Here is a 12,219-nt window from a genome sequence, read left to right on the forward strand (position 1 = left end):
GCCTGCGAAAACGTCTACCGCACGCAACGTTAACAAACGCGAACCCATTCGCGCGCGAATCGTGAAGAGGAATAAATCGTCGAAGCGTTTCGTTCTCGAAGCTCGAAACGTCGCGGCGACAACATCGTTCGAGCGTCCCGGCGCGATAGATTCCGTAGTGTTCCTCGAAGCGAAACCGCGACGCCGACCCATCGCGACTGACATCTCTCTTCGTGCGGAGAAATCATTGGTCGAAAGGCGACGCGTGGAAACGCCATCGGGACTCGCGGACGAGGTGGAAAACAAGCGGGGGGATGGAAAAAGAGAATCTATGAAACGAGAGTAGAGGGAATACAGCTAGAGTAACTCAATTTCCCGGCCGACAACTGCTCAATCGCAATTAACAAACTGCGGGAGAGTCTCGTGCAAACTCGGCTGCGTGGATTTTCCTGGGGGTAGAAAAAGTACATACTCTAGATTTCACGCTGTTGCGTGGTTGGACGAGAATAGAGTGAAAAGAGTGTGTGTGTGTGTGCGTGTATGTTTACGTGTACGCGGAAAAGAGAAATGGTGGGGTAGAAACGACGAACGAACGAACGAACGAACGAGGAAGAAGGAGAGGTGAAAAGGGGTTGAGGAAGAGAGAATGGGAGGGGTAGAGGAGGAGAATGAAAGAGCGAGCACGAGTGGAAAGGAGAATGAACGCGCGAGAGTGCGAGGATGGATAGGTGCGGATAATGCGAATACATCGCGCGGAGTGACGCCCTTATCGTGACAAAAGCACCGTCATTGCGTCGGTTGCAGGTGTGGTTCAGTAATCGGAGGGCGAAGTGGCGTCGAGAGGAGAAATTACGGAACCAAAGGAGAGCAGCCGTCGATCAGGTAGTCGGCGGTGGCAGCGGCGGGGGCAGTGGCAGCACCGCACCCCCGGCGGCAACCCCTGCCACCCCACGGTTACCTTTAAACGCCGGATTCAACGCCATGTACTCGTCGATACCGCAGCCGATCGCTACGATGCCAGACACTTACAGGTAAATCGTTCTTATAGATACCATTGCTTCGATTCTATGGAGAAAGTATTCGAGTATTCGATATTCGGTAGAGTTGTGTTCAAGTTACGTCAAAATCATAATTGTACTCGAGATTGTGATTGTATACAAGTTACATTGAGATTATATAATTGTTGTAGCCAAGTTGTATCGGGATTATAATTGTGCACAAATTTTGTCGAAATTATAGCTGTAACCAAGTTACCTCGAGATCATAGTTGTACTCGAGATTGTGATTGTATTCAAGTTACATTGAGATTATATAATTGTTGTAGCCAAGTTGTATTGAGATTATAATTGTGCACAAGTTGTGTCGAAATTGTAGCTGTAACCAAGTTGCATCAAAATTATAGTTGTATTCGAGATTGTGGTTATAGACAAGTTACATTGAGATTATATAATTGTTGTAGCCAAGTTGTATTGAGATTATAATTATGCACAAATTTTGTCGAGATTATAGCTGTAAAGTTACGTCAAAATCATAGTTGTACTCGAGATTGTGGTTATAGCCAAGTTACATTGAGATTATATAATTGTTGTACCCAAGCAACGTCGAGATTGTACTAGGTTGTTTAATAAGTCGTTCGATAAAACTTATTGGGTAGTATAGTACTAGATTGCTCGATAAATTTTATCGAACTACAAAACTTATTGAACAACCTATTATGCCCAAATTACATCGGGATTATAATTGTACATAAGTTATGTCGAGATTATAATAGTAGCCAAGCTTAAAAAAGAAACGTTTCGGACAAAAGTTATGCATACCTTCCCGTAAAATTTCAAAGCAACCCCGTGCCCAAATTTCGTTTCCGGTTGAACCGTTTTTTTTATTTACGCGTAACGTAATAACGCAGCATACTAACGAATATCGCCCACCCGAAAAAGTTTTACGGTATACGTGCGCGATTCATTGTTCGAGGATTTCGAGGGTGACGGTGTTACAATTGAATTTGACTTACATTGTCGCCGCGATGAATAATAGATATCGCGGGCATCGAATCAATTGTTCACAGTCGGTGCGTAGGAATTTATAGTTGTCGCTTTTACAACTTATATTACGTTACCATATCTATAATTTAACCTCGCGATACATTCTTCCACCGTGTATAATTTTCCAGTCTGTCTACAAACGTATCGTCAAAAATCCTGTCTTCTCTATCGATATACACCTCAAACCGCGCGCAGGTGTCACGAACGCTGAAACATTACAAAAAAGTAAATTTCTCTCCCAAAGTTCGAATTTGTACAATACTTTACGGATTAACGAACCGCTGTTTCGCTCCTATCGCTAAATACAATAAGTTCCAGTCGAGCGCTCGTAAAATCTCACCGATAATGGAATATGGCGCGAGGTTGCGCTCGCGCTAGACCACGCGGTACAGGGATAATTAACGCGTAAGGGGCTCGACGATGTGGAATCCCGTAGAAAAGGATTCCTCGTCGATTTCTCTTTCGCGTGGACAAGTCGCGTTCAGCGGAAGTCCTTCCGAGATCGCGCGGAATCAGCAGAGATTGGTGTCCCCTACTCCGTCCGTTACTCGGGCCGAGGATTCCCTCTGACGCGGATCCGTTTTCTCCTCGCAGCTCGATGTCAAGCAGCTTGGGCGGGTCAATGGGTGGAAGCTGTCTTCAGCAACGCGCCGAGGGATATCCGGCGTACGTGTTCCACGAGCCTCTTCACTCGCTGACGCAGTCTTACTCCCACGCGCACAGCACCGCCGCGCACTCGCAACCCCATCGTGGTATACCGACCTCCCATGGCGGTACCCCCACCACACCCGGAGGACAGCCTGCAGGACCAGGTGGTGCGCCCTACCAGCCAACGACCTCGACCGCGACCGGTGAGTTTCCGCTCGAGGATCGTTTGTTTGTTCTTGTTGAATCTTCAAGGCCGTCAACCGGGGTACCCACTTTGCCGCACCGCTAATCAAGGTCGCGCGGCGTATCGACGCCGAGAGGGAACACCGAGAGGGGATGTCGAAACGGCGTCGACTTGGGCCTCTTTATCGCTCGATGCTCCTTTAAACGGTTCGACGGATTCTCTCGCACGAACGAGAACGAAAACTATTCATTCTCCTCGTTGAAAATATTAACAACGTCAAATAACGAGACATCGAACGAAATTACTTTTCATTGGTGGTGATTCTTTTGAAAATTTTCCAATTGGAGCGTATACACTTTTCGGGTCGTTTTCAAGCAGAGGATTAAGCATTTTAGGTGGCTTTCTTTGGTCAAAATTTGGATATTTTTGATAAAGTTGGGATGATTTGTCGAAGTTTAACGCAAACTCTTTGATAAATATATACTTCTTTTGGGTAGAATTCTATGAAAAATTAGAGTAAGAAAAGGATGGGAATTAAATCCTGTAATAGTTATTTTTAAAAGGGTTTTGAGGTTAGAAATTGCGTTTATATTTCAACGGTTCTTTCCTCGAGTGTTTTTAAGCTGAGGGTTTGGAGAGAGATAAACTTTTTTACAATATTTTAGGTAAACTAGTGTTATCTCTCGAGCTTCTCCGGTATATTCATCTATTGGAAAAAATATTTGTCTGGAAACTAATAATGTTACGGAGATTTAGTAAAAAGATTACTAAAAATTGTTTCGTACAGTCTTTCAAATTCTATCTTTGTGTCGTTTCAACCTTTGATTCAACTGTAGTGGGAAAATTCGCGCACAATTTGTCAAGGTGTTCACGTAAGTACAACTGTACTCGAGCCAACATTTTTCAAACTTTGTTTCTCGATTTTTTTCTTTTTTTTTGTTGCGAAACGCCAGAGTTTCTCGGAAATATAGTTCGCGAAACACTGATTTAAAGTTTAAAATTAAATTTCAAACGGATGCTTTTTTTTTTTTTTGAGGATGTCTGGTAATTTCACCGGTTGAAAACAAAAATTCGCGTAAAAGAGCAACGGTGTGAAAAAGACTTTACACGCTCTTCTCGAAACCGTACGAAGGTGTCGTGCCAATTAGATCCGATTTAAACGGACAGCTGTTTCTTGGCTCGTTATCCGCATTTTTACGGACGATGGTTAAACTATACCGAGTGTAATACAATTTGTGAGAGTCACTTTAGCAACGGATTCAACACTTGTGAACAACAAAACATTTCGATGGAAACACCTATTCAATTTCGCCTTGTTTCCGAGTTCCGGTGAGCTCCGCGTTTCGATGATATTTCCAAAAATTTCCAAGTACGTAATTCCATTCCATTGTTGGTAAATATGTAATGTGTCTCGTGCACGACGGTGTTACCTGTTCTGCAAACATTATTTTACATTTCACGATCCGGTTCGTTCTCTCGATAACACCGTACGTGTTGGAAATTTGTAGAAACATTTGTCTCAATTCGAGAGGAGTTGCACTCATTGGGAAATGACGAAAGCGCCACCTGTACGCGAAATATCTTCCTAACCTCAAAACGCATACAATTGCAATACCGCGACGAATTTATGTTCCTCTTATATAGACGTTATGAAGTACCAAATAGTTATTTCTCATCTATTGTTACATTTCTAGATATTTCAGTGAATTTCAATTAATTTTCCACTGAATACCCATTTATTATAACGAGTACGATAATTCGTTCCTATTCCATTTGCAATTTTTGGAAGAAACTACGATCCACTTAAGGACCACCAAACGTTGAATAGACAAAAAGAAATTTCAGAGATACTGGTGTACTCGAGAAACAAATATCGTATACAGATAAATATTTCATTTTCTAACGAAATTCTATATTTATTTTCCAACATTCGTACAAATTTGAGAATGTCGACTATTGTTCGATTAAAAATAGATTAAATTGACAAATTTAATCTGCAGATGCTAGAGATTCGTAGGAAGATAACATTCAACGAATCTCGGATCGTTATCGAGTTCGTTTTGCTTTTTACAGCCGGCCACTTTAAAAAGTGATACTTCGCTCGTTGAAAGTTTTAAGAGCGTCGCTTCTTCGTTTCCCTCCACTTCTTCTTTTTCTTCTTTTTTTTTTTTATACTTTTATTCTCGCAAGTTTCCGCGATACGGGGATCGCGTTCGCGTTAAATAGCCGGTGCGGATGCGGGCGAGGGGCGAAGCGGTGGTGAATTTCGATTCGCGTGGTGTGCACGGCGACGCTTCTCGACGCGTGTCGTCGGTGAAGAACACAGCCACGCGATCAAACGTTAAAGTACTCGGTTCTGTACCATTGAAACTCCCGGTTGATTACACACACTCGAGGATTCGAAGCGCGCCGCTACACGGCCAGACGATGAAAAAGGAAAACACACGCGCCTCCTCGTCGTCGTCGTCGTCGTCGTCGTCGTCGTCGTCGTAGTTGTCGTCGCGAGAACTATGTAGTTACCGTGGCAAACGACACAAGTGGAAATACGTTTAATGGGCGCAAGGAAGTTTGTCTCGGCGTAGCCGCGTCTGAAATCCACGATTGACGCGGAAAATCTGAAATAAATTTCGCGCGCTTTCGTAACGACGTACTTGTTCCCTCTTTGTTTTTTTCTATTTTTTTTTTTCGATGCACGAGTGTTCTCTCTACACGATGGATTTCTTTTAATCGAATTACACGCGTGTATCGTCGGAATCGTTCGTGATATCGAAGAAACGTTTTTTTTTTTATAGACAATTAAGGGTTTAAGCGTCGTCAGAACTCGTTTGGTATTGGAAGAACGGGTAAACGTTCGGTCTGGTACGGAGTAATAATCAGAAGAGGTTGTTCGTACAGATACATGTCTGTTAAAAGCATGATTTTTGAGATTGTATCTGTTTCTTATAACGTAAACGTATTTTGTTGTACTCCCGTATGATTACGTGATCGTCTAGGGTATATTATTTACGATAGAGATAAGTGGGTTTTTTGACACCCTTCTTTGGAATGAGTTATAGTCTTCTTCGAATCTGTGTTAGAGATACCCGTAATTTTGGCAATTTGATTCAATTTGACACGAATAATCGTGAAAAGTACATTCGTGTATTTTTCAGGATAATTTCCATATATAAAAACACTCTCCGATAGTATTTTCTTTAAAAATGGAAACTATTCGATAGTAAATTCTATTCTGCAAACATTGCAACGTTTGTTGCATACATATCGACTTCTTGAATTCAACCCTCGACAGCTCCTCGTAATCCTCTCTCGTGTGTACCCTCACGTACTAGCGCCTCGGTCTTCGACTGATCTTAATCATAGTAACGCGAAAAGATCCACCGAAATTGTAAAGGATCTTTCGCAATTGAATTTCCCAATAGCGATACACCGCGAGTCGGTCCGAAGATCGAAAAAAAAAACTCGGTTCACAATTCTTTCCGCGGCGGGAATCCGAACGACCAAACAACGGAGTTTCTGTAAAATATCTATTTTCTGGGTAGAAATCGTTCGAAATTCTCTCTCCCGTATGGAAAACAAATCGTTTCGAAACGGTCACTTTTTCGTCGCAGGGAAAATATAACAAATCGCTTCAAAACAGTTCCTTTTTCATCCAAGGAAAAATATAACAAATCGCTTCAAAACGGTTCCTTTTTCGTCGCAGGAAAAATATAACAAATCGCTTCAAAACGGGCCTTTTTTCATCGCAGGAAAAATATAACAAATCGCTTCAAAACGGGCCTTTTTTCGTCGCAGGAAAAATATAACAAATCGCTTCAAAACGGGCCCTGTTTCTTCGCAGGAAAAATATAACAAATCGCTCGAAATTCGAGGGTGGAATTTCTCCCTTCGCGGCGAGGAAAAATCGTCGCGACGATTTCGACGAACGCGTTCACCAACTACGCGTTCACATTTCGAAGAATCTCACAGGCAAGTCGATCGTCGTCTTTCTTCGTTCTCGTGGTCCAGCCCTTAGATTTTTCGTGTTCTCTCGCGGCGCCGTTTCTTGGGAGAGCGCGCGCTGTAACGCGCGGTGCCGAGAGCGAAATAAACCGTCGAGGATTACCCGGGAACCTCTTTACACGCAATCTACATAGCGGTTCTTCCCCTCCCTGGGCATCCGCGAGGGCACTAAGAGGGTTGCCGTTACTCGTAGGCGTGTACGTAGGTGTGCGTCGGGGGTGGCGAGAGTGAGAAGTTAGGCGAAAGCGGTCGGTCGAGACGGCGGCGCAGCACGTGGGCCGTGTTCGTCCACGGAATTGTAAAAGGATTTTAAAACAAATCTCGCATGGGCGCCAGCGGGCTGAATCGAAGAATGGGATGTTCGGTGGTTTTCCACCCCGGCCGTCCCCACGGCGAGACAGCGGAGCCGGCTGAATTTTCCATTTTCTCGACTCTCACTTTCTCCGTTACTCCGCCGCGCGCGTCTCTCCGTCCATTCTTTCGTTCTTCTTCAACTTTCGGTTCGTCTCGACCCTCTGCCTTCTCGTCCTCCCCTCACTCCCATCTGGCCACCCTCGTTTAGCGAAAACTGCGGAGGGTCGAACCTCCCGGTAGCCTACTCTATCTCCGCTCTTTTATCTCTCTCTCTCTCTCGTTTGTTCGCTCTCCTCTCTCTTTCATTCTCACTGGTTCACTCTTTCTCTCTCTCTCTTGCTCTTATTCGCTCTCTCTTTGTCTTGGCTCTCTCGTTCTCGCTCACTCTCTCGTCTCTCTTACACTCGTAGACTCACTCTCTCCCTATCTTGACTCTCTCGTTCACTCGCTCACACTTTCTCTCTTCTCTCTTTTGCTCTCACAGATTCTCTCTCTCTCTCTCTCTCTCTCTCTCTCTCTCTCTCTCTCTCTCTCTTGTTTCTCTCACCCTCCCTCCGTCAGTTGGTCGTTTTCTCTCTCGTTCCCGTTCAGGGCTGGTTCGCACCGTCCCTGTCGAGCCGGCTCTTCCTCTCTTCAGGGTATATAACGGGGGGCGAACAGAGGATGTGGATGGGTTGGGTCTCGCCTCGGCTGGGCGAGCGCTCAATAACGTGCGAACCCAAAGGGGAGGAAACACGGGGGAGTGCGCGGCGTACCTACAGGAATGGAGCGGAACGCCGTAGAATGGTGGAATACTGCGGAACACGCGCGGCATTCCTCTTGTCTTTTCCTCCCAGCTTTTGCTCCGGTGACGGGGAGGGGACTCACTCTCTCTCTCTCTCTCTCTCTTTCCCTCTCTCTTTCTCTTTCTTCCTTTCGCTTTTAACATCGTCCGCCTTCGTCGCGTTCCACTCCTCGTTCCGGTGCTCCCCCTCTGTTCCTCGGTTTCGCGCTTCTTACGCGCGCGGAACGAGCCGCAACTTATCCATCATAATCGTTTTACGTGCATGAGCGCCGGGGACTTTCACCGCGCTCGTTACCGCCGCCGCCTCTGCCTCTGCCCCTGCCTCTGCCTCTGCCGTCACCGTCACCACCGCCTCCGACGATGTCCCGTTGTCGTTTCCATTGCCAAGTGTCGCCAAGGTACCACATCGAGAGGAACACGCGCAAAGTGTTGCCAACAAAAATACATACATCGAGGCCCTTCTCGATTCGTTGGACTCGATGAAATTTTTTCATTCGCCTTCGGAGCTGTCCGACCATCGATCGAGCGATTTTTACGACGATCGCAATTGTTTTCGTGCACGAACTACTATGTCTTCGAATCGAACGATAGCGATTGCCAATTAGCGATGTTTCGTCACTCGTATTCGATTACTCCTCGGAATCTCACGATTCCCGAGTTCAGGATGCTCGTGTTCCGTCGCGTGGAATTCGTTTATGTTAACTCGAGAGCCTTTTTTTCCCAAATTTTAAAGTACAAGCGGGACCTGGGGAAATACAGGTGCAATCGTATCCGTTGCGGTGGAAACTTATTGTAGGGTAAGTTGTGAGAACATAGTGGGTCAAAAAGGACCCGAGGAACGCACCAAGATCGTTACAAGAAAATACAGGTGCAATCGTATCCGTTGCGATAGAAACTAATTGTAGGGTAGCGAATTGAAGCGATTTGTGAGAACACAATGGGTCAAAAAGGACCCAAGGAACGTACCAAAATCAATAGTGAATTTATACCGTGAAATCAAATTTTGAAATCATTTCGAACGATACCGACGAATGATACGATTCTATCGTAGAAACTGGACAGACTCCTCGAGGATTCAATCGCAAGGTACTATACGGAGATTGTACGTTACCGACGAATCGGATTGGTCGTCCTACTTGGAAGCATACGCATTTTCGTTATTGGCTAAGACAATCGCGTACGTACGGTGACTCCATCGCGTGGTCGCGAGGAAGAGACACCGAAATTGAACAAGACGAAGCGATAACTGAACGCATTGGCGTAGGCTTCGAATATTAACTATCAGCGAAACGAAAAAGTTCCCGTGACTTTGCCATTACCCGAATCTTCAATCGTATTTTAACATCTTCCTTTAAAACCTTCAACATTTTTCCACGCTTTCGTGTATGTCCCACGGGCACGAAGATTCTACGCCAATGCAATGCAACCATGCCAGCGCCTTTCTCCATTTTCGTGTGCACTTAAAGTTCCAGCTACCTTACGAATAATTCTTTCGTGGAACTATGCTTCATTAATATTTTAGATGCCACCTATATTTTTCCTCTAATCTTTCCAACACTTAACCCTTTGGACTCGAGAGGAGACCCTCAGCCGCCACCTAATTCAGTCTACTATATTCCCCACCCTGGAAAACTTCACGGTTTGGAATTCAAACTAATATTTAAATATTATATTTTCGTAGAGTGTAAACATATGTATGGAAAGTATACAAAAATGTTCCATTCAGGATTAATTTAACGACTTAGAAATTTCTTCGAGGCGTCAGTTTCCGGTAACGAAGAAGCATCGAGTACAAAGGGTTAATCGCACCTTCGATTGTACAATTACACACGAGAAATTTTCTTACGTATAAAAGATTCTACACCTATGCTTGGCGCCTAAACGGGGGTTCTACCGGTGGGGATTGGGCGGAGCGAAGACCCAGTCCCCTTCTGTCGTTCTGCCCGTTGGCAAACTCGCGATCTCCGCACAGTACACGTACGTATTTCCTGTTCCAGGTGTGATATCGGCGGGCGTCTCGGTGCCGGTGCAGATCCCGTCGCAAACCCCCGACTTGGCAGGTAACTATTGGCCGAGGCTCCAGTGATCCCAGCTCTTCGGGTTCCCGCCCGCGAGTCTGCTCGTAGGCCAGGAGAGCCCGCCGCCGCCGACAGCCACCCCCGGTGCTGTGCCACGGCCGCTGCTCGCGTCCCTCGGGATACCGACGCAGCCTACGCAACATCAGCCACCGCACACGCCGGCTACCACTCCTGTGCATACCTCTGACACCAGTGAGTGAGAACGAACCGATCAATCCTCTCTGAACGCTCTCTTCCAGAGATGGTTCGCGTAACGCGCGCGCGACGACCACGACCACGACAACGACAGCGACGACGACGACGACGTAGACGTAGACGACGATGATAGATTTGTTTTTTTTTTTTTTCTCGATCGCGGTTCAATTCGCCAACCGTCCGACGAATCACCGACCTCGATCACTTCGTCGTGATCGGGTGTACACACCGAAAGACCTCGAGGATACCCGTTAGGAATCCAAGAGACAAGGATACACGAAAATCGTCGTTCCGCCAGTCAGCTTCGTCAGTGTTTCTCGAGCGATCCGTGACGTTCGAACGATTCTAACAGCAACCAGGTTCGCGATCGAGAGTTCGCTCGCGGGTCTTGCTTCGCGAGTGTCATCGTGTTCGGTCGACCCTTTCGTCGCCATGGTACGCTTACAAAAAGAACTGATAGAAAAGATTCCTTCAAGAAGGAATCTGGCTTCTATCGATCCGAAATCTTGGAAAGTGTCTCTCCTCGCAACGACGAAGCAACAACACCTTCGAAGAGTTCGAGCCTTTCGCGAACCCGAAGATCGACTACCTTCTTTGTAGGGTTTCTCCATTTGGAGTAAATTGTTAGACACGACTCTCGTATAATCGATTTTCTCGTCTTTTTATTTTACTGGGATATTTTTGGAACAGCCTAATTTTAGAAAATCAATTACTTAAATATTTTTAACAGTAACGTCTGTGAAATCTTAGAGTTCTGCGGAGTTATTTCGTAGAGTTCGGACGTGGATAAAATACATGAATATGAAATAGTCGATCGGTTCGGCCTCCGAGAGGCTCGTTTGTTCAAACAGGTACAAACGGAGTAGTCCTTTGAAACGAGTTCGTGAAGATGTTTTGCTTAGCTGCATCCAGAATCTAGATTTAACAAGACATGTCGCGTCGCGTAATTGTTAGTCGCGATTGTTTTCCCGTTTGGTCATTGAGTACGCTCGGTGCAAGAGATCGCTCAGCTCGGAATGGCATCTCCGAGGTGTGCAACATTGAACCAAGAATCTCATGCACGTGCTGGAAACGTTCTCCGTTTTACCACCTTTTCATAACAACATCGAGAACGTTGAGAAGTGTCTGTTGAAATTTTTAAACGCGAAATCGTATTATTTTCCAATTCGTTACGATCGCAGAATTTCGTTCGATCATCTTTGTCAGCGATCGCCGATCGAGAAGTTCTCGCGGGAAAAATTTGAATCCACCGACCAAGTGGTCGAGAAACTGCAATTCGATCTTTGAAAATTCCACTCCTTGCTCGCGACTACGATAATTAATTCTTCCATCGAGATACTCATTTCGTTTCGACGCGCGAACAATTTTTCCATCCCAAAGTTTAACTGGCCGTGCACGGAGGTAAACCCCCTACCGTGGTCGTTCGAGTACGAAGTCACGTGGCGGCGACATAACCTAGAAAGTAATTCGCGGCACACGGTGGCTTTCGAACTTCTACAGCGTGTCGTCGTTCTTCGAACAAAATTACACACTGCCTCGCGATTCTTGTATAGTGTGCGAAAATCCACGAATAATCAAACACAGAACGTACGTAACGCAATGAAAAAATAAAATACAAAATGGACGACGGACAGTTTTAGTCCGCTCTGGGGTTCGGTTCTCGCGAAAGGTAATGTCTTCGATGCTGGGAAACGAGTGATCGTTTCGTTGCTTCGAAGAAATAGCCTCTTGTGCGCGCTAAAAAAAAAAAAGGAAATTAAGCAACAAACCGTGGATATTTTTCCCGGTTCGAAGGACGAACGTATCGAGCTACGCGTCTCGCAGTTTGAAAGTCGCTGATCCGTGACGTCGTTCACAGTCGGTGAGTGGCCTCAAGCATCCCGTGGAACGAAAGGGTCGAAAGAATCGCGCCTAAAAACCTGTTAAGCGAACGAATGCAACAGGAGTTGAAAGAGA

General features: G+C 45.6%; 1 protein-coding gene across 1 annotated transcript in view; it reads left to right on the forward strand.

The window, feature by feature from the left end:
• Toy (paired box 6 protein twin of eyeless) overlaps nucleotides 1-10,143 on the forward strand; it is a 67,459-nt gene extending 57,316 nt beyond the window's left edge. The window contains exons 7-9 of the mRNA XM_076323072.1: nucleotides 784-1,010; nucleotides 2,616-2,872; nucleotides 9,988-10,143. Coding sequence (XP_076179187.1) covers nucleotides 784-1,010; nucleotides 2,616-2,872; nucleotides 9,988-10,076 — 573 coding nt within the window. The 3' untranslated portion in view covers nucleotides 10,077-10,143. The remainder of the gene's footprint in view (nucleotides 1-783; nucleotides 1,011-2,615; nucleotides 2,873-9,987) is intronic.
• The last annotated feature ends 2,076 nt before the right edge of the window (nucleotides 10,144-12,219 follow it).

The sequence above is a fragment of the Ptiloglossa arizonensis genome, chromosome 11 (assembly GCF_051014685.1).
Source record: "Ptiloglossa arizonensis isolate GNS036 chromosome 11, iyPtiAriz1_principal, whole genome shotgun sequence".
Lineage (NCBI taxonomy): Eukaryota > Metazoa > Arthropoda > Insecta > Hymenoptera > Colletidae > Ptiloglossa > Ptiloglossa arizonensis.